Source organism: Eublepharis macularius, chromosome 2 (assembly GCF_028583425.1).
Source record: "Eublepharis macularius isolate TG4126 chromosome 2, MPM_Emac_v1.0, whole genome shotgun sequence".
Classification (NCBI taxonomy): Eukaryota; Metazoa; Chordata; class Lepidosauria; order Squamata; family Eublepharidae; genus Eublepharis; species Eublepharis macularius.
In genome coordinates this window covers 74350037-74373078 of record NC_072791.1, presented here as the reverse complement: position 1 = coordinate 74373078, position 23042 = coordinate 74350037, and the positions used below count along the sequence as shown (strand labels likewise).

Here is a 23042-nt window from a genome sequence, read left to right as displayed (position 1 = left end):
GGTTTCTGTCAGTACATGAAACTGTATGGAAATGCCAAAAAAAATATTGATGTTTATGTGTTACCACATTTAGATAACTACCAGCTTTGGACTATTTAGCTGTTCTATTAAATATGACAGATTCCAGAGAGCAGTCTTGTTGGCCTATTACAACAAAAACAGATGACAGACCCTTGCTGCAGATTTATAAACTTGTGTGTCCTACAGGCCTCTTTATTCAACGCACTGCCGGCGCCAGAGTCTCTGGCGCCTGTGGCAACCCCCCCCCCCCGTGCGCGCACAGCACGCGCACGCCACGGACTGCGCGATGACATCATCGCGCAGCACAAGCCGGGGCATTCGCCGGCAGATGGCTGGGGATGGCGGGCGGAGGCTGCTCCACGCTCTGCACGCTGCCCCAGCAGCAGCTCGTGGCTGCTGCGCCCGGCTGGGGGCGTGCGGCAGTGGCATGGGGCTGGCTGGCTGCAGCAGCTGCAGGCCAGCCACGCCAGCTCTGCGGCGCACGCCTCCAACACCCCCTCCAACGCCTCTCCAGGGCCCTCGCGCCTGAGGCCACCGCCTACCTGGTCTCTATGGGTGCGCCGGCCCTGATTCAACGCACAGGTTCTTGTCCACAAGAGATTATACTACAATAAACCTGTTAGTTCTTAATGTGCCACAAGACCATTTTGGGTTTTTCCTGCTAAATATTTTTTACCTGAAACTCCCTACAAATTCCAAAACGTCACAGGAACTGAATTACACAATTAAATGGTTTCAGGTTCAGCACAAATGATGCTGAGCATGGGGGGGGGGGGGTTTTGCCAAATTTTGCCCAAGACAAAATTCAGGATGAATTTGGGGCATATATGTGGATTTACTAAATGTTCTTGTAAACCCCATCTTCACGACTGATAGTACTGAACTGATGCAATCACTTACCACTACTGATTCATGAGTCTACCCAGGCCTAGTTCTAGCACTTTAGTCAATATTGGAGGGCATGGGGAAAGTCAATCTCTCTCCTCCCTCAGTTAAAGCAGAGTGGGTGAATTATGCATATAGAAGAAAGATCTGAGAGATCTTTCAGGCAGGTCACTGAGCTCTGACTCATAAAAACTCATGCTGGAATAAGTGATGTCATACTACTTAAGGTGTCACTGAACTTCTGTTTTAGTTTCTCTATTAATATAACATGGCCAAGCAAATTGTGCTCTGACAAAAGCATCCAAACCCTGTAACAGTATCACACAGGTCCCTGATTCCATTGTACTAGCTTGCTTCACTCCCTACTTAAAGGGCAGAATATTGGTGGCATCCAATCAGTTGCTCAGATACATCCATGAAATTACAAGTTTCTCATCCACAATTAATTTTGGGATTTTAAATGAATAGAAACAATGTGTAACTTAAGTAACCATCATGAACTTTACGGGGGGGGGTCTCCTATAACCATGGTGTTTTAATGTATGACTTTGGCCAGCTTGAAATCAATTTTATATTTTGTCACAAGACTTCACACTAGTCATTCAAGTCTGAACTTACTTTATCTCCAGCCAGTATCTTGAAGGAGGCCATAACTTGATCAGCTGTATCAGTATCAGCCGTTTCTCGGGACATGAAGTCAATGAAGGCCTGAAATGTCACTACTCCTATGCGGTTGGGATCTACAATGCTCATGATTCGACCAAACTCTGCTTCACCCTGGACAGTTAGACAAACCAAATATAAAGGACAAATTAAAAATTTGTTTCATATCATACACCATTCCTAAAACGTGACACACCACAAACAAACTGACATTGTAAATACTGACTAGAAACTTCAGCTCACTCAAAGCGCTGCTTCCCATCTGTTCAACATCAGTGTTCTACCAACTATGCTGGCTGCCTATGTTCAATTTAAGGTGCTGATTTTAACTTTTAAAGCCCTTTGTGAAGAAATACATTATAATTTGGAGGCTTGGGCTGCATAAAACCTTCACCTTCAGTTTCAAAAAGTTTTTCTCTCTTAGCAGAGAAGAGGCAGGAGGGGAGAAGTCAATTACTCTCAGACCTAACCCAGCAATGCTTTAGAAAGGCTAATAGCAACCCTGGCTGGAGATGCTGAAATAGTAAGCACGCACCTCCAGCTAAAAGGTGCCACGTAGAAGGGAGGGACTTGGGATGTGAAAGAGGCTAGAATGCATCTTCCTGGAGATTTCAAGGAAAGTTTCTTTGATCAACAGGGCGGTGGTAAATGGAGATAATTAAAAAACACTTGGCATGGAGGCTGATTTCATCTAGGAGTTCTCACACTTGAGCTCTAGCTGAAGGCCCCCACTGCCATGTGGAGGAGACAAAGTGCTGCCTGCCTGAACAAAGACATCAAGGTAATGGAAAAACTTTAGAACATTGCAACTTATAAGTTAAAGAGCCTGCCTTAGAATAATATCAGCTAGGGCATGTACAATGTGCAAGACAAAGGAACTTTATTTTGGATTCACAAGACTGCACTTTATTTAAAGTATTTTTAATAAATACTTTATACTCTAGAATACTAGTAGTTGTTTTCTGTACCACATAGACTTCCACTGTTTAAACATGCTATTTAAAATGAGTGCAGGATCGGGGGGAATCGCTAATTCTCCAGTGGTATGCAAGTGGTCTACTTAGTAACCAGTCTCTGGGTACTGGAAGACACAGGCACAAAACAACAATATAGGGAAGGGAAGCTGGGAGCACTGGACCTCTCGGGGTAATTCCTACAAAGGCCTGTTGGTGGCAATGGAAACAAAAGAGGGAGAGAAAACTCCTCCAAGGGTTGGGAAACCTGGGAGAGCAGTGTGTTGCTGGGCATAAACTTGGGCAGCTGCTAGTACTTAAATGCCTCAGAGGGCAGCACAGAGCAGTGCCTGCATATCAGCAGAACTGTTCTGCAATATCCTAAAAGGTCTGGGTCCACAAGAGTAGCTACTCCCATGTGAATCTTTTGCTAATTGGATCTGCTAGTGGACTCAGAAGTGCAGCATCCATTTGGAACAGTGCCTTCTTTATAGTCATCCCAATATTATGTAACTGGCTCCCCACAGAACAATGGTAAAGGTATATCTGTGGGGTGGTTGTGTCACTTACTCGTGTTCTAGATATAAAAGTGTTCATGACTCCTGCACAACTACATTCCACAAAGGGAATTAACAACAGCAATAGATCAAATATTGAAAGAATCCCACCTCTGCTGGTAGAAAAGTATGGAAAAACTAGAAATGTAAATTTGAGGGAAGTTGTATTGTCGAAGGCTTTCACGGCCGGAGAACGATGGTTGTTGTGGGTTTTCTGGGCTGTATTGCCGTGGTCTTGGCATTGTAGTTCCTGACGTTTCGCCAGCAGCTGTGACTGGCATCTTCAGAGGTGTAGCACCAAAAGACAGAGATCTCTCAGTGTCACAGTGAGAGATCTCTGTCTTTTGGTGCTACACCTCTGAAGATGCCAGCCACAGCTGCTGGCGAAACATCAGGAACTACAATGCCAAGACCACGGCAATACAGCCCGGAAAACCCACAACAACCATTGAGGGAAGTTGTGTGAACTACTGATGTAACACAGTGGTTAAGTGGTTTGATTGTGAATCAGCACTCTACTGGTTCAAATCCCCCTACTGCCATGAGCTCAGTAGGTGGCCTTGGGTAAGCCACTCCTCTCAGCCCCAGCTCCCCAGCTGTATTGGTGGTGCAGAGTGCCCTCAAGTCAGAGTTGACTTATGGCAACCCCTGGTGGGGTTTTCATGGCAAGAGACTATCAGAGGTGGTTTGCAATTGCCTGCCTCTGCAACCCTGGTCTTCGTTGGAGGTCTCCCATCCAATTACTAACCAAGGCCAACCCTGCTTAGCTTCTGAGATCTGACGAGATCAGGCTCACCTGGGCTATCCAGGTCAGGGCCCCCAGCTGTATTATAACAACAACGGGGATAATAATAACAGTAACTTGTTCACCACTCTGGGTAATCTGTCTAGAAGAGTGGTATATAAGCACAGTTATTATTGTTGTTGTTGTTATTTGAAATAAATGAATAATTGTTAGAAATAATCATTATGCACAAAACTAATCTGAGAAGAGGCTCTTTCATGGTTTCATTTCAGTTGTATCTAAATGACTACTCCTTATTGTGAATTTGAGATAGTTATAGGTAATTACAACCCACTTTCATCCAGACCTCTAGAAGAATCAATCAGAATGGTAGTCTTTTGCGTTTTTCAAAATATGATCCTAGCTGAAGTTGTATCTAATTTGTACCCTTCCAGATTCACTGAAGAAATTAAGATTTTAAACTATACAACATTTTAACATTTCAGAGTCATGGGAATAATGTAGCTTTACACTGAGCCATCAGATGTATGCCCATCTTTTTTGAGGGGCAAATGTACCATTGTGAGCAGAAGTGACAGATGCTTCTACGTTACCATATTGTAACCAATGGAGATAAGGCAGGTACGGAAATCTTCACAATCCAGCATGCCAGTCTTCTTCTACAAACAGTAATTCAAGGATGAAGGAAATAAAGGGGGAGCAGGAATGAACAGCAGTCCAAGAAAAGATGAATTCATGGAAGGTGTTAGAAAGAATGGATTTGTAGGAAGGAGAAATTGAACACAGGATGTATTGGACAAGGAAACAATGTATTAAAATGACTCAAAGAAGAAAAGAGAAGGATATGTTTCATTGCAAATAAAGATGGAAAGATGAAAGTTAAAATACAGGCAAGAAGAAAAATTGATGGGGATTATCAAGAGAGATGGGAAGAGCAGAAAGGAAAGCAACAAGATGAGGAAAGTTTAAGGATTCCAGCAAATTGAATGTTTAACAGAGTACAATAGACGTGTCCCACAATGCAGACATGAGAATATATAAAGAAAAAAAAGAATGATAAAACATATAGCAGTACATAGACAGATGTACAATAAAATTTAAGAACATTGACAACAGATGAATTAAAACAAAAAAGAAGAAAGGAAAGAAATACGTTATTTCCTTGTAGTTCAATAATGAGTTGTGTTCCCCACTAGCATCCAGTACCTGTGCATCGTTTCCAATATCGTAACCCAAACTGATGAGGCAGGCTTTGAATTCCTCAGGGCCAAGTGTGCCCGAGTGGTCCTGATTATGCAGTGTGCCAGGCAGCCGGGCATGCAGTGCCAGAGGGGTGGTCATGTAAGACAAAGGAAGGAAAAGAAAAAGGGGGGAAAGGGAAGGTGAAGGAAAAGGAAGTGCACCATGCAGTGGGTGAAGAGACATGGGGGCAGAGGAGGAGGAAGATGACATGCAGAAAAAGACAGGGAAGAAAAATAAAAAGTGCACAAAGTTAGATACTACATTGAAAATTCTCATTGTGCCAATGCTTTTTAATGCACTAACTAAACATGGTCATATCTGGACATATATCTGCACATAAACTAGCAGCAAGCCCAGAAGACTGCTCATCCTCCGATTCTCTCTTACATCAGTGATATTTCCCCTTATGTGAACCTACTTCATACTGAATCAAACCACTGGTCTATCAAGGTCAATACTGTCTGTTCAGACTGGCAGAGACTCTCCAGGGTCTCTGACAAGAGGTCTTTCACACCGCCTGCTACCTGAACCTTTTAACTGCAGATGCTGGGAATTGAAACTTTAGTGTTTCTGTGTGCGAGAAGATGCTCTACCACTGAACCACAGCTCCTCCCAAACTCATTAATACTAAAAGTGCCGCATTCACTCTGTAATCTAGAAATCAGAGAAACTGTTAAAGGCCATGGGCACATTTTTAAAACCTTGCAACCAAAGCAAGGAGGACAGCCATGCTGTTCATCATTCTCTGGTAAGAGAGGTATATGTTGGAATTACTGCCATTAAATGTCGTTACCTTAGATGGCAAGTTCGTGAATTTGCAATAATATGTTAGCACATATCCACTGCAGCTCTAAGAAGATTTGCACCCTTTAAAGCTCACTGATTCCAATTTATGTTTATGGGTGTAATACTGCATAGAATTGCATTTAGTAGTTTGCAAGAGCTGCATCTCAGTCAACTGCAGTCATTTTTTTAATCAAAAGTTTATAAGTGCAACAGAATTTTAACCAACCATGATAACTGAAGCTCCATATACTGAAAACTAAATCTCTACCTTTAACCTAGGAATATTCCCAGAGATTCTGAATCTTGCTTTTCTACTACAGACCAACATGGCTACCCGCTTGAAATTATAACTTCTAAAATATGAAAAAGGCCACACTGTGAATATAAGTCACATTAAAATGCAGGAGAGACAGAAGACTCAGTGGAGCACACTTAAAAAGCTGCACGCTCTTAGCTCAGGAAGCTACATCCAGTTCAGTTGCAGTAGCCATTGCATTTGGTCAATCATCCTTCCCTTATATGGCTACTGAACACAATATTTTATTTGGATTCAGTAGCTTGGGTAAATTAATGATTGTACCACACAGGTTTACCCTGCTTTTCTGTTAGAATCCTCAAGAGGGGAGAGCGTTGAGCACGGGATGTGTCCAGGGATGGGGGCTGTTGCCAAATCCAGTACAACTGGGCTGATGCTAGCAAAGCGTGGCCTCTTGAGCCATACTTTAGTGGCATAGCATGGAAGCTCTTATCATGTAGTTAGTGTTAACTCCGGCAAAGTGTTTCACACCCATATGATGCATTCTGGAAAAATAATCCTGTGGACTTATTAGATATAAAATATTTTATGTTGGAATGAGAATAATGTCATATTTAAGGATAATTCTGTGCATAATATGTAAGATCTTTTCTATGAGCAGAATATTAATGAATGATTTTGTGATTGCTAGCTATCTTTATGAAGGCTCTTTGTATGGCATGCTTTGTAAACCGCTCTGAGTGGGCATTAAGTTGTCCTGAAGGGCGGTATATAAATTGAATGTTGTTGTTGTTAAGATATCAGTCTTTTTTTGATTTAGAAAAGTATGAGCTAATACATTCAAATGTTTGTGTTGACATTCCCTCAGGATCCAAGACATTTTGATGTTAAAGAAACATTCTATGAATTACCACCCCCACAAAAGTAAATTACAGTTTTAAAACAATAATGTTAAGCTTAGTTTCCCGTCAGTTGTATTTACAGGAACCCTCTAAGTTACAGATATTCTTTATCCCTTTCCTCCTTACCCTGTCGAAATGGTTGAAGGAGGCACGAAATTCATTCATCTGTTCCTGACTGATTCCTTTGGCATCTCGGGTCAGAATCTGGTTTTCTACTTCATTAATGGTTCTAGCAATTGTTGTGAGGAGCTGCTCCCAGCCCACTCTGATGTGCTGGAGAATCAAAAGGAATATATTTTTTCCCAATTACTTTAAGTTAAGCAACAATGGAAGATTTTCATTTGAATAAAATATAGGCCTTCCTTTTTTAAAAACATGTCCAGTAGCCTCTCTCGCCACTTTTCAGTTCTCATTCAGGCAATAAGAATAAGATTATTCCATGTATCTTTTGAGTTCTTACATGTTATTCTCTTGTCAACAGAAAACAATGGTGCATAAAAGCAGAAGCCTCCACCAGCGGGAAGCCCACCAAACACTTTGATAAGCAGTTGGTGTGCCATTAAATACTGCCAAGGGCATACACTCTACAGACTTGTCCGCTGCACTGTTTTAGCAAGGTTCAGTTATCACATGAAACTATGGTTTATTTTTAGTATGATTAGTTTGTGAAACCAAGGTTCAGCTCACAGGAGATAGCTCAAACCCTGTTTTACTTTGACAATGCTATTTTCATTGCCTTTCCTCTGCACCATGGAATGATGTCACCAGAGAACAAGCCAGGACTGAACTACAATATCATGAAGACTAACTGTGGTTATTAAACCAACTTCAGATTCTGGTCTGAGTGATCCTAACAAATCATAGTTAGTGGAATGGGCTGCTCTCAGACAATCACATTAACCACAGTTACTTTAATTAAACCAGGATTTCACATTGTCTGAACTCATCCCAAGTGTTGTTGTTTGTTTATATTTATACACAGAGAAATGGTGAGATTGTGTTGCCATAGTTTATGAAGAACTTTGGAACATGACTGGGCAGTATAGAGGACTTCAACTTCTTTGAGGACTGAAGCTGCCCATTCTTTGCACTCCTGCCCTCCACTCTCACAAGCTCCCAATGTTCTTTACCTCCATGGTGTAATTGGTGTGCTTATTGTCAAAGATCAGTGCCTCTTGAATCTGCTGGTGATCTCCCTCCAGCTGATCAATCTTTGGTTTGTAGTTCACAATGCTCTTTTCGTACTGCCGCAGGTGATTAAGCTGATCCTCCAGAGTCCCATGCATCTCTATGGAGATACGACCAATTTCCTGCATGAACCCAAAGGAAATGGGCAAATGAGTGACAAGTTTCAGCATGTATGGTTTGCGTTCAGTCGTTTCTCAAACAGATTAAAAATACTTTAACCACAGCCCTTGTGGTCTCAAGAGAACAGAGCCTCGCTTACAGACTTTTCAAAGAAGAGGTAAACACAACTGCTGGCATAATTCAATATAACTCTAGTGAGTTAAAATATTTAACACTGCTGACTGTGTTTGGGCTTCTGGAACACATTCTGTTATCTTTGTTACACATTTCCGCTTCCTCTAAATTAAGGTTGTTTTTAGTGAGTATGCATTTCAGACCCTGTACCTTTTAAAACTATAACATCTGTAATATCTATATATAGTATTTTAAAACTAGTATTTTAAAACTAAGTGCAACACACCTCCTAAGATATAAAAGGCAAACAGTGTTGCCGACAACTCACTTCTTATCCTCGTGCATGTGCAGTATATGCAGGAATAAGAAGTGAGTGGAGGCAAAACGGTTTGCCTCTCCACTGCCTCCAGAGGCAGAAAAGCCCAGTGCGGCTGCAGGAAGGCCCAGCACCATGGCGCCGGGCCTTCCGACTGCGCAGGACTTCTGGAGGCATGGGAAGGATCTGTGGCAGCGGGAAAACATGGCACCGTGGCCTGAGCCTTTCTGCTGCCTCAGGGCCCAGTGTGACCCAGCCCAGTGGCCCGCTGCGGCGCTGGGCTGCCTGGCCCAGGCGCCTCATGGGGCCTGTGGCGGCCCACTGCTAGAGTAACCATATTGTTCTTTTCTCAGAAAGATGCGTAGCCACACATGGTACATGGGAAGTTGTAAATGATTGTGGTAAACATTTTACTTAAAGGAACAAGTCTAAAACTATGGCTGCAGTTATCTGCTGGGGGCAGGAGATTTCCAGGCCTCAGTTCCTGTAGCCCGCTGCTGCTCAGACAGCCAGTGGGTGAAAAATAAATTTAAAAATCACTATTGATGTGACAGTGTTGCATCATTTCCAGGGAAAACCTGAAATATGTACCCTTTGGTGTACAAAATGGTCCTAAGACACATCTCATATTCATTCTTCCAACAGCTAATAGAAAAATATTCAGCCAAAGGACCAACTTCTCTATATGATGCCTTCATTGACTTGAAGGCAGCTTTTGATTCAATATCACGACAGAGACTATGGCAAAAATTGGAGTGGTCTACTATAGATAAAAGATTATTGGCTCTTATTTGTGCCCTTCATGACGAATCTTTTTCTTAGGGTGAGATATAACAGACAAGGGCATCTCAGTGACCCAATAAGAACCTATAAAGGAGCCAGACAGGGCTGACCTTTGGCTCCCACCTTATTTAACTACTATATTAGTGACGCAGTTAAACATATGTCAGATCTTAAATTTCATCCACCAAAATTTCATCCTCCTCACGCCATTTACCAATTTTGTTATATGCAGATGATGTGGTACTCTTATCAAGGACCCCTTTGGGGCTTCAGAGAGCCTTGGACAGTTTTACCATCTAGTGCCATAAAGAACACCTGACAATTAACTTCAAAAAGACCAAAGTGATGGCATTCGGCAGGCGGCCAAAAAAGAAGGCTTGGTCAATGAGCGGGAATAAAATTGAACAGGTTAACAGTTTCGTATACTTAGGGGTAGTCTTTCAGGAGAATGGATCCAAGACAGCCCATTGTAATCTGAGGGCAAAGTACACCGAGAAAGCTTCACTCGCGATTTTGAGATTCTCCCGAGCTAAAGGTGGTTCTTATGTACCAGCGGTGCTGAAACTTTTCCAGGCTAAAGTCATTAACCAACTCCTTTATGGTACCTTTTTGGGCATCTCAGATCATGGTTTACATTCTCTGGAGAAAATTCAATCTAAATTTCTCCGATCCATTTTACAAGCTCCATCTGGGGTGCCCAATTCCCTACTTGATTAGAAATGGGACAAATGAGAATTTGTCTATGGCTTAGGACACAGAATTTGTCTATGGCTTAGGACACATTAGGACACATATTTGCCTATGGCTTAGGACACATAAGAATCCAAAAGGCCTTTTCCATTTAATAATCCGGGATGGCTATCAGCCAAAGTGGCTACATCTAACTGAGAGTAAGTTAAAAAGTTGGGTTTCTCTCTTGAAGCATTGTTGTCCCAAAGTTTTGATGCTGCAAAATCGCAAATAAAACAAAGGGTATGTGACACTGAGTGTCAGCAAGACATAATAAAAAATCCTAAATTTGGGGCATCAGAGGACTTCAGATACCACATGAAGATGGCCCAATACCTAAAAAAATTTAGAATTCCCTCCCTATAGGAGGGCTTTCACTCTAGCGAGATGTGATGCCATGCCATCCAAGGTAATGGAAGGAAGATATAAGAAGATACCCTATGCTCAAAGGATTTGTGGGTGTCCCCTTGGAGAGGTGGAAACACTGGAACACATGTTTTTTTGCTGCCCCCTCGATAAAAGGATTAGAGACTTGACAATTCTTCCCTTGTTATCTGGATCGGAGGGGATACCAGATAACACATCCTTGGCAAAGCTATTGGCTGACAAAAATCCAGCTGTCACTAGGATGACAGCTAAGTTTTGCAGCCAGGTGATTGCGCAACAAAACAGACCATCAAATACTGGAATGGCCACGAGGGATTCTCACCCTGATTAAGTTTTAAAGGCTTCTGCCTAATACTGCTTTCATATCAGGGGAATGCAGTGAAGTAAAATTCATTTAGGATATTGGTGTATTAGGATATGTGTTTGGATATTTTATCTGAAGTATATGAATTCTAAACAATGTATTTTATCTTGCTCTATGTTCTGATTTTATTATGTATAGTTGGTCTAATGACCGTTATAATAAATACTACTACTACTATTCATTCTTCAATGTATTGAAACTTCTTAGAACACACACTGAAGCTCTGAGGAAACCACCACACTTAACTCTATAAAAAACAGTTAAAATGTTCAACTATTTTGCTGCCATTTGGGTAGCCTAACTGTTGCAGAACCAACTGCCTGCCAGTTTTAAGAAAACAAATGAAGTCTCCAGGCTTGTTCATGTGCTGTTTTTCCCTGGAATGCTATCCAGAGTGACACTGGGAACAGGCTTCAAGTTACTCAGAGTGGGGCTCATACTTTTCTCCTCTGCCTCCTCCCCCTCACTGAGGGAGAAGGCAGCAATTGAACCAGGAGCAACTATTTTAACTGGACACCATTCACTTTTTAACCTTCTAACCATGGTGAAGGATGGGGGAAGAAGCAGACACGGTAATGACTGGATAGATCCTATAAGGTTGAGCTGATTTATGTATTACAGGGACTGAGAATTATCTCAATTACTAGACTGAGAATTATCTCAAGTCTAATCCTCTTCTGAGGTATATTAAATAGACTTGGGGTTTCTGTGGAACAGTTCCTATGGAGTATTTCCCTCCATAAGATGACAAACATAATGGGAAGAGGATTCATCCATGTGTCCATGTCTCATCTGGGGTATATATGTCTATTTTTTGATACAGCGTACATGGGCAACAGGAACTAAATCCTGCCTGCTCTCTACTTTACTCAGTTGCTTTCAGTACTTTTCTTCTAACCCAGTCCACTTCCTGTATCAGAGCCAGGGAGGAAGAAAAGCAATGAAAACAACAAAATGCAGCAAGGTAATGAAAGGTAGGATTCAGCTCCCTCATTTGTTTTTGTTGAAACATAAATCCTGCCTTGCTTTAGATATGAATGTGGGAACATGGATAAATACACACAGATTCCTCTGTTCTATCTATTTTGGTCCTTAAGCAGGTCTTTAAAATCTCTCCCAATGAAATAAGCAGGACTCAAAAAGAATGTGATGACTTGCTTTTGCAATGATTTCTGTGGCTGCATGCTTACAAAGAACTCTGTACTGGTAATTCATATCAATATTTCAGGAGAGAGGAGAGATCTGTGATCAGAATATGCAATTTCCCTTCCAAAAAAACATACATACACACTGATGACCAGTATGGATACATTTTTCATCCATAATTCTCCAAAAGAACAATTAAAAAAACATGGCTGTAAAAGCAACCTGGATATATGACAGAGGTTTTCCTTTATGAAGGATACATAATGATATTTTAAAGTCAACTTAGGCCCATTCTGCATGGCACATTTCTGAGTATTCATGCAAATTGGCACTAAATCAGCTTGGGCTCCTGGCATTCTGCACTGCACCACCTCAAGGCGATTTGGCGTCTGCTTTCTTATTCCAGGCAAGTTGAGATATGACTGTGAAGCTGCCTTTTGTGGGGGCTGGAGCCAACATCACTTTTTTTAAAAAAAAAAATCAGCACGTGCATCATAACATTGCAATGTCAGAACGCAGTGTGTCCACCATCCTCCTTCTCTCTGTTCCTGTATTTGCTGATTGGGCAGTCCCGTGCCCACCATTTTTTTTTTAATTCTGAAGAGGCAATTGATGGCGGAGTTCTGGGGGAAACCTACAAAGTACTTTCTGTGCTTGTTCCACTAGTTTCTGGTAGATGGCTCTGGTGAGGTTTGAATTGTCTGCTTGGTGCAAATAGCACCTCTCTGCCAGAGCAAAATATTCAAATGCTGCTGCCTCCCCAAAAAACGGCATTTTCACTGGCCTCCTCAGATCACGTGACCATGTTCTGGGATGGGGAAGGCAGATTCTTGAGACGAGTCCCCCACTCCCATTTCCAAATCACTGTGAACATGAGCCCTGGTTGTAAATATATGAAATAAAAAGTAAATCCAAGAAATGATCAGTGGGGAATGTGGATTGCCATCTAGGTACAGGACAGACATTGTGCTTAAAGGGGTAGAATGCACAAACATCACAGCACTGCAACTCTCCCCTAATTTTTTTTTAAAGGGGGGGATAAGGAGAATGTCTGCTCAGTTGCCTGGGGCTTGTTTCAGGCTTCTCCTAATGCCAAAGAGGAAAAAAAATAAAGATGTGTGTGGAGAGCTGGGGAGGGAATGGTTTCCACCAGGTGGCCCACCAATCAGTGCTCAGGGAAAGGAAAAGGGCAGGGGAAAGATGCAGTTAGGGACTAAGAATTCTGCACACACACGCACACGCACACATAGGATACATTGGCAGCAACTCAATAATGGCTTTAAAAAAAAGCTGCCCTATGTACACACAGAAAAAAGTTGGGGGAAAGGAAAAGAAAAATAGATTCTATATCTCATGCCTCCTTTCCTTGTGTAGAACTCTGGAGATCAAGAGAAGCAGAATCGAATTGGAATCTACCTAAATTGGCCTTGCAGAATGGACCTTAATGTCTAAAAACACTTTTTTGGGGTAAACCCCACTAATTAAATAACACAATGCGTTTTCTTCAAACGTATTTAGTTAATTCTATGGCACTATCTGAGTAAGTAATGCAAGCTGAAAAAATATTTGCATGAAAATAGATCAATAGCCGTAGTTGTCTGTAGCAGTAGAAAAGAGCAAGAGTCCAGTAGCACCTATAAGACTAACAATATTTGTGGTGGGGTATGAGCTTGCGTGAGTCACAGCTCACTTCTTCAGATATCTGAGGAAGTGAGCTCTGACTCACGCAAGCTCATAGCCTACCACAAATTTTGTTAGTCTTATAGGTGCTACTGGACTCTTGCTCTTTTCTACTGCATGAAAATAGTTAATGCAAAATGTAATGCAAAATGACTTAAGGAAAGTTTAAGGTGTTGAGTACCTGAACAGAACATATATACAGATTTTTTTAGCTTAAAGGGGGGGGGGTGAAAGGATTAGTTAATCACCAGGAGTTCTCTGTTTTACACTCAGTAGGAACTTCCTGTGCTCAAAGCATGAATGGTGAAATATGTGGCTCTTCAGTATAGTAACACTGAAAATTGGTGGTTTACATTTTTACCTCCATTTTGGTTTGGATCCAGGGTCCAATAACATTGGCCTGAGCTCCAAACTGCTTGCGCAGTCTCTCATTATGTTGCTGGCGTGCATGTTCCTCCATTAAGGCCTGGTCCCGCCTGGGAACTAGTTGTCTCACCTTTGGCAAAGAACATCAAAATGTAGATTATTTCTTCAAATGTTATATAAACAACAAAGTGTTTCTGAAATATGAAGCAAAGTTGTGCACATTATTATAGCTGGGGGGGAAATCTGCAAAGGCAGTGTATTAAAACTGGCTTTTTGGTCTAAGGAGGCTGACATTCACCAAGCAAAATAAAATCGCCACATTTAATGTCAAATGAAATGCAGCTTTGGGCAGCTTCAATAGCATAGCCCAAGGTAGGAAGGAATTACTGAGACGGTATCCTCAATGAGGATATAAAGAAACTGTCACACTGCAGCTGTCTGTTCTGTAGGCACAAAGCCACCAGGCCTTTCAGTTCAGTTTCTTTCCCTGGCATTCATTATTTGACACAACACAATTAACTGAAATAACTTGCATTATGGATTATGTCTATACATTAACAAGTATGGTGATTGCACAAGATCTTTGTATTGTGTGTCTAACAGAATTTATATTAAGCCTGCATTTCTATGTACTTACTTGGACTTCAGCTTGCCAGAATGAGACTCACATTGTAACCCTATGCAGAGTTACTCATGTCTAATACTATCAGCTTCAATAAGCTTAGACTGAAGTAACTCTGCACAGGATTATACTATAAGTCTTCTGCCTATGGTAATAACGTCATGCTTTGGAACCACTCACATGATCCCATTTGCCATTGATTTCCTGTGGAGTGATGGTGGTGTAGGGGTTGGTTCCTGCCATATTGACATGGTAGGTCTGGACAATTTTTGAAACTTCATTGTGGATTCCTAGGATTGCCTGTCGTTCCTTGTCAGCATCTGGCAAGGTAGCTTTGAACTGTTCATGGGCTGTGGTCAATCCCTGAAGAAAAACAGAAGAACTATAAACAAAAAGAATGAATGAAGCTCTGCCTACTGAGCCAAGAAGAAGAGACTCCAACACTTGTTTTCAGAATGACTGTAACCAAAGCTGAATAGCAGATCCCATGTTTCCATTGTGAAAGAAAGACTTGTGTGTACCTGGATCTCCTCAATGGTATGAACTATGAAGGTGTCCTGAAGATCCTCCATGGCTCCCTCCATCCAGTTATTGAAAGGGGCAGCCCGTTTGGCATATTCTAGATATAGCTGGTCAATTGTTTCCAGTAATTTTTCTGTTCTCTAGGAAAGCCCCACCAAAAGAGAACAAATTAGATAACAGCAAAGGAATGACATCTTGTATTTTTTCCCTACAGTGGTCCTTCAAACACTCTTCATTGTACTAGTTTTTGTCATTAAGCAAGAAGAGACTTTACATGGCTGGTGTTCAAACAGTACAATTTTGCTTTTCCAAACAGCGTGCAGGACATCTAAGGATAGTTAGATAATCAGAAAGTAGTTTACATTTTATAAAATTATGAATTAGAGATTCAGATAATCAAGATAATCTGGATACTACAATGCATTTAAATCATAATCTAAACCCATTAAATGTCTGTATTGTTTCCAATTCCCAATTTGAGAACAGGAGAGTCAAAATCAGCATGCAATCTCACCTCCAGGGCTTCCCGTCGTTTCTGGGTTAGAGCCCCCAGGTTATCCCACTGGTCACATATTTTCTGGCATCTGGCATTGACACTTGGTGAATCATAATAATCCAGCTCACTAATAAAAAATAAATTAACAAAAAGTTTAGACACTCTATAAAAAGAACCTTTGACATCAAGGAAAACTATAAACAGACACTACCGTTACTGGAGAAGCACCACCACCATCTAATTTTGAGGCAATGTCTGTAATGAAGAATCAAGACTTCATCTATAGAAGAGAGGGGAATAAGACATTTGGGCAGCTTCCAAGGTAGTTTTGGATTTTCTCAAGGAGCCAGATAAAAGCCAGCAGCAAAACCAATTTGCCATCTGGAAGAAACACCAGCACTAAAGAAATCTCTCACTTCTTGCTTTTGACTATTCTCAGACTAGAAAGTAGAAGATTCATAGTTGAGCCGTGACACTGGGCTGTTAGTGCATGAAGGCACCTTTCCAGGAAATTAATTTCAAATCTCTATGTGAGAGATCAGAACCCTGTTGGTGACTGGGTTATAAACAAAATTGCTTCCTCTGTCACAGAAAAGTTGGTGGTGGAACGTGCCATCAAGTTGCAACCTACTTAATGTGACCCCGAAGGGTTCTCAAGGGAAGAGATGTTTAGAGGTGGTCCTGCCTCTGCATTGTGACCCTGTTCTTCCTTGGTAGTCTCCCATCCAATTATTAAAAAGGGCTGAGCCTGCTTAGCTTCTGAGACCTGGTGAGACCAGGCTAACCTGGACATATCCAGACAAGAGCACAAAAACCTTAACAGAACATGAAAGGTGAGAGAAACAAAGAGTATCCATATTTTCTTGGCCCTCTGATAAAGACATTGCACAAATCTCCATTTCATTCTTCACAAATTAAATAGTGAAAGGTTTTACACATTTGTTTTTTCTAATGATAAAACCACCAATAACATCTCTAAAGGCAGTTCTTTTAGGGACTTTAATGCATTGTTTCTCCAGTGTCTGATACCTGAGACATACTTTTAAAAAAATAAAATAGAAGGCTATATCAGTCTTACAATGCAAAAGCTGCAGGATGTGAAAGATTAAAAATTGCCCATTCCCAAAAGGCTGCCCCTTAAGTTTCAGATATGAAGGGGGCTGGGCCAAAGTCCTGACTCATGCAGAGATGCCACTAGCAGCTTCCTCCAAGGGTGGGCAATTGTACTGTCTCTCTGTATCAGGAGAAAATGACCCAGCCGTACCCTGTGCAGAGCTACCCACCCAGCAGAGGCAGAGCCGGAGCAGTGAATCACAAATTGGTAGTCTTCTCTGTGAATAGTATTTTAAGGCTTCAGGGTCATTTCTTACGGAATGCTAGCAATAGTCCCCTAGACATGAAGTTTGAGAATTCCTACTTTAAAGTTTAAGAACAAGGTCATTGTTTCCCTTTCTCAGGGATATATAACCATATTAATTTTTTTTTTCTAGGTTTAGGTATCATGTCTGAGGCTCAGTGAAATCTCAGAAATTGTTCAGAACTAAGGACATTGAAAAGACAATATTTTACTGTGGTTGATGCAGTCATAAATAATATTGAAAGCATCTCTTTGATAAGCAATGATAAATCTTTTTATAACGTCGAGTATTTATAGGGCTGAGAAGCAGGCTGGAGGGTGTTACTCAATGCTATGTATTTCAAATGCTTTCCTAAAAGCAAACTGTTTAAAGGTACTGGCCCTCTTTCTAATTCTTGGGGATTAGTGTGCATGTAAAACAATAAAGATTCAGACCAAGACAGACCTCTGAATTTAACACTGAACATTAGCAAAACAAACCTGTCCTTCTTACCCATATTAGAGTTTGCAAAAAAAAAAAAAAATGAACGCAAAGGGAACAGGGGCATAACTGTGAATCAATTTGGTCCTTCACACACCAGTTACCATGTTTTTGTCAAAGTATCAGAGAGAAGACATCCTGTGTCAGTCCAGATCCCTCTATTTGTGGTCACTGATTAGACAAAGTTTTATTCCAAATAAGGCTGTTTTCCCTTAACTCTACTATATAAAAAGGAATAGATACGTCTGCGAATTGGGCTGGAAGACATAGCAAATTGGCTTTTAATAATGCCATTGATTGGTTCATGTGTCAAAGGAGCAGCACATGCACTATGTGGGAGTCATACTTGAGCTCTTGTGCAATAGCAGCGATCTGTTCCACACGGTCCTGGTGAGCAGCAAGGTCACTTTCAAATGCCTCGTGCTTCTTTAAGAGGGCCTTGATCTCTGACAGCGTAGCTGTTTCATAATCCTTCTGCTGCAACATGGCTTCTTTACCTACAGGGGGAGCAAAAACACAGGCCAGTGAGAGAAGGGCCTGAGAGTGGCCAATCTGTGTCAATTCTCATTCCACGACATAAATTTCTATACAGCAGCCACGATAACTCATAACAGGCAAGGGTTTTTTTAAGAATACAGATTAAAGCTCAACATATTTTCACTGATTTTCACATAACAGATTAGAATGGGTAGTCTGAACTGCTCCCAGTTTAGTCTCAACAACCTATCCCTTCCCAGTATAAACATCTTGTAGCACCTTTAAGAAGAACAGGTTTATTACAGTGTAAGCTTTCTTGGGCATTCCATTAGATGCATGGAGTGAAACCTCCATGCATCAAGTAGGCAAAATAAGCAGATTATGCTAATTTGTTAATGTACATGACTCATTTGATTCCCCCTTTTTTTTGGCACAGGATTTGAGGGGTTTTTTTTGTGTTGAGATACACAGTACTATAACAGCCCTGCTAAAAGGATTTTTCAGGATCTGCATTACCATCTGTCCACGATTCATGAATGGAAGCCTTCTGACGGAACTTCTCAGCCAGGTGATCCAGCCGCTCTAATCTTCGGATTTCATTCAAAAGCCACTCTTCATAGCCCTTCTCAGCCTGTTCTAGGCCACCCCATGCATTGTTTATATCCTGCAGTGATCAAAGTAGATGTATAACACTATGAAGGAAGGAACGGACCAAGGCAAAAGAAGTAGGCCACAAGCTTGCAAGAAGCCTGTACTGGAACAGAAAATAGTATCATACTGCTAAGAACGATGAAAGTTAATTTCAAGTAAGCAGAGCTTTCGATCAAGTGATTGATGTGTAACAGGAAGGTTATACCAAAGGACAATGGCAAGCCAACAGAAAAACCATACAAGCTATTTGGAAAGCAGTTTGGGGTGCAGAACTTGTCTCTCATTCATGACCAAAGCCTGAAGAGAAGCCTACTGAGCAGGTCATAGCTGGGAAATGTCTGCAGGCAGTGGGTAGACTGCACCCCTTGGAAAAATGGCAGGCTTGCCAAAGCGGAAAGCCACAGTAGTCCATCCTCAGGACCTGGGACAGCACCGTCAGGGAACTAGAGGCAAGACAAAGATCAATTCACTGGCAGGGACTAGATCAGGCATCAGGAAACCTGTTGTTCCAATGCTAGTTTGAATAAGGAATTCAGTTCTCTTAAGGGGAAGCATGTTCCTAGCCCCTGTCTCCCTAGGGGCAGTCTTCAGTTAAAGGAGCAGTGTTTCTGAGATCTGCATTCCAGTGAGGTCTATCTCCTACTGCCTCTGGGACTGACCATGTGGTGAAGGGCTGCATTCTGTGCGCACCGCAGTTTGCACTGAGGAATTCTCCTGAGATCCGGTAGTGTATGATACCAGTGCGGGGGGAGCATGTCTCTTGAAGGAAACAAGAGCAATCAGACATATACCTGGAAAGTGTTTGCTCTTTGCCAAGTATTTAAGATACACATAGCTCACGAGCCAAACACACTCACCGAGACCATTTTCCCTTCGGAAGGCATGAAGGCTGGCCTGTTGCTAAGCCGCAGTTTTGTCTGCAGTGTATTGAAGTTGATCTCAAGCTGGCACTTCTCTTGGACTTTGGGAGGCTTATGAAGACGGCGATAATCTCGGAAATCCTCCAGTTTCTGCTGCATGGCTTGCATGGTGTTCTCAGGTGCTCGATTCTCTAGCCAAGGTATGGTGCGGCGGATCCACTCCAGCAACTAGGAACACAAAACAGGAAAGAGTAGGAACCATCGTACATTTCTTAGTCCAGCATTGCTGACGTTTAATGTAGATAAGGCTTAGATTTTTGTTGGGGTCATTTGCCCTTTGAAGTCGTGTGAGAACCTTGCCACTTCATGCTGGTTCCAACAAAATTGCCAACAAAACTGGCATAGAACTGTTTTAAAAGTGTCTGGGTGATTGTTCCAATAGTTAGCATCTTTACACTGAAAAGGATGTGCAGAAAACTGTTGCCACAATGGGCAGGGCTGATGCTTGAGCCATGCAACTGCTTGGAACTTACAGTGAGGAAGGTTTCAATACACTGATAGGAATCAGCTTGCTCCCAGCAGTCAGTGGTATATGAAGTGACTGGCATCACCTCTTGGAACCACACCTCCACTGGCCAGAAGCAATACCACAAGGGCTTGTCCTGGGCACAAGTGGCAGTGCCATGGGCGCAGAAAGTGAGGGGTGTACTAGTTTGGAGTGACATACCTTTGCCCTGCCAAGTAGAACAAGCATGCAATTCAGCTCAAGAGGGCTGAACAATATTTCTAAACCATTTTGTGGTTTTATACTTCAACATGGCTGCTTCCAGAACATTTCAAAGTCGAGTAGCATTTTAACACTTCAAATGTTGCAACTGATTTAATTTCCCCAGTCTTGGATACCAACCCAGTTGGTTGGTTACTAGATGACCTGAAAGCTTTACTAACATTATCTGCTGGAATGGATTTTAGAAGACCACAGACCCCCTTAATTTAAAAGGAAATACTGGTTACTATTCAGCAAACCACCAAGGGAAGACATGTGGCTTTCCCTTGCATTGTTCTTCTCCACTCCAGTCCCTTTCAACTTCTAGAAAGTTTATCCCTGGGGTTGTGGGTCCCACGTGAGTCAAGAAGCTGCAGCAAGGTAAAATTTGCTGATAAGTGAGAAAGGAGAAGTGATTTCACCCCTTCTCCCACTGCATTGTAGCACCCCAACCAACATGGAACCATGTGAGACCCATGAACCCAGAAACAATCTTTCTAGGGGTTGAAAGGTGATGAGGGGGGGAGTATAGGGGGAATCCACATCTCTCTATTGATGATTTGTTTGATAAAAACTACTATTGCTTACTTTGCTCTGCCTACCAGGATAAAGCACCAAAACCCCACTTTACATATAATTTTTGTGTTACTTATAACTTTCCGCTTTCCCAACCGCCCTGACAAGAAATTGAAAACAGGAATACCTACATCACTGGCCAACTTCTCATATTCTTCCATTAGCTGTTCATTCTCTTGATTAACTGCCAGCACCTTGCAGATCCGATTGGCTGCTGTTTCCGCCTATTTAAAAAAAAAGACAGGAAGAAAAGTGTGTTAGAACCACCAATATCATGCAATAAAATGTTTCATTTAGCCTCTTGTTACTTGCCTATTGAACAAGGTAGCAGCACCCATTCTGGCTGTAGAAGAACACTGCTGGTCTAAAAAGCTTATCTCCACATTATGATGATTTTCAGGTGATTCGCTATCACAGCCATTTCACGCATCTCAGGAAGACAGACACCTTCTGAATTTTTTGTTTTGAATATGTGCTGCCTGAGTAGGTTTCTCTCTCCTTCTTTACGTAAGAATACATTTAGGTTCATATATATGTGTGACAATACTAGAAACCAATGCTCTGTAGGAGACAGAATGCATATGAAGGAACAACTTTCCTGGAAGAAGTACGTCTGCTTTCAAATCTGCTCTGAGACCAATCTAGCTAATGAGCTGTTGGAAAAACCTAACCCATTTGCCTCCAAACAATCGATGTTTCCTAGTTTGTTTGATACTACTCATCCACTTCAATCTTTGCGTTCTGCCAAGTGCACAGTCCACAACAAAAATAACCCATTCTTGAAAAAAGCATAAAGCTGCTGATACACTTTGGACTTCCTCTCTGTTCCACAAATATACATGCAAAGAGATTTTGGCTCTATTTTGGCCAACTTGGTGTATTAAATTATTGGATGAAATGATAATTGCTCCTAATTCTAAGAAAACATTCCATTATACATGTTGGATGTGTTTTTAAACACAGAGAATCTAGAGAGTGAACAAATGAATATCCCAAATACTCCTCCTATGTTTGACTATGTTTGCAAACTAACACTTTGAGGAATACAGCTACCTTTAATGCTGTTTTTAGCATTTTCCAATTCAGCCTGTAAAGCCATTTGAGGGATAAAAGAGCTTGTCAGAACAGCAGAAACAAGCCGTGACGCAGAGTGCACAGTTCATCAGTACAAAAAAAGTGCAGTCCCTTGGCAGTCGAACTCCCCCCCCCCCCGCCCGAACCTGGACATGTAATATATTTTAATTGAATAATATATTTTAACTGAATTATTTTAGTAATCTTCAAAGAAAAATAACTTTAAATTTTTAAAAAATCAAATTTTATTGTAATTTTTTTTTTACTCTGGTTGGTGTTGTGGGATACAGAAACACTGGCAAACAGGTAAATTTAGTGAACAGTTTTAACTGGTATTTTAGACCTATTTTTATAGAACTTTTTGCTTGCTATATCCTTACAGTGGAAGCAGACGCATTGATTTCAATGGGCTTAGACTGGAGTAACTCTCCTTAGGATTGCACTGTAAATGTACAGGAGTCTCAAAACAATCCCACTGCTCCCATTGGGCACAAAACTTCTGGCCCCCACATAATCACATTCACAAAATGGCAGTATGTTCATTTTGTCCATGGATGTGTGTAAATAATAAAATTATCAGATTTCTGTGTCAAGTAAAGCTGAATTCTGCAACCTGTACAAACTGTGCAAATTAAATGAATGTAAAATTTCTTATTTTCCATATTTTGTTTTGTAGGGTACTGAAGTTCCATCTTCCGACCATGGGAAATCTTATCCTGACTTCTCAAAATCACTGGACTTGTACTTTAAAGCCTATTTCCATAGCAATAGGAACTAGAAACCTTTTAATTTAGCACCTAGTACAAAATTCCATGCTTTTTTATGTCTTGCATAGAATTATGGAACACCAATAGCTCTGCTTCAATCTAACCAATTTTCATTAATGGAAAAGAGCATGTATGCTTTCAAAGATACACAGACATTAAAGGTAGTTAAATTCTCTGAAATGTACAGAGC

At 41.4% G+C, this 23042-nt stretch overlaps 1 protein-coding gene across 5 annotated transcripts in view; it reads right to left on the bottom strand.

Annotated features, from left to right (window-relative positions):
• ACTN1 (actinin alpha 1) overlaps positions 1-23042 on the bottom strand; it is a 128151-nt gene that overhangs the window by 1781 nt on the left and 103328 nt on the right. For 2 of the 5 annotated variants that reach the window (XM_054970347.1, XM_054970350.1), the window contains exons 9-20: positions 21143-21235; positions 19667-19897; positions 18675-18822; positions 18028-18178; positions 15862-15970; positions 15347-15487; positions 15006-15188; positions 14199-14333; positions 8141-8320; positions 7137-7283; positions 4418-4483; positions 1525-1683 (exon numbers count right to left, since the gene is read on the bottom strand). In XM_054970347.1, the coding sequence (XP_054826322.1) occupies positions 1525-1683; positions 4418-4483; positions 7137-7283; positions 8141-8320; positions 14199-14333; positions 15006-15188; positions 15347-15487; positions 15862-15970; positions 18028-18178; positions 18675-18822; positions 19667-19897; positions 21143-21235 (1743 nt within the window). Of the gene's footprint in view, positions 1-1524; positions 1684-4417; positions 4484-5030; positions 5112-7136; positions 7284-8140; positions 8321-14198; positions 14334-15005; positions 15189-15346; positions 15488-15861; positions 15971-18027; positions 18179-18674; positions 18823-19666; positions 19898-21142; positions 21236-23042 lie in introns of all 5 variants that reach the window. The other 3 variants (XM_054970349.1, XM_054970346.1, XM_054970348.1) reach the window with 3 other exon arrangements.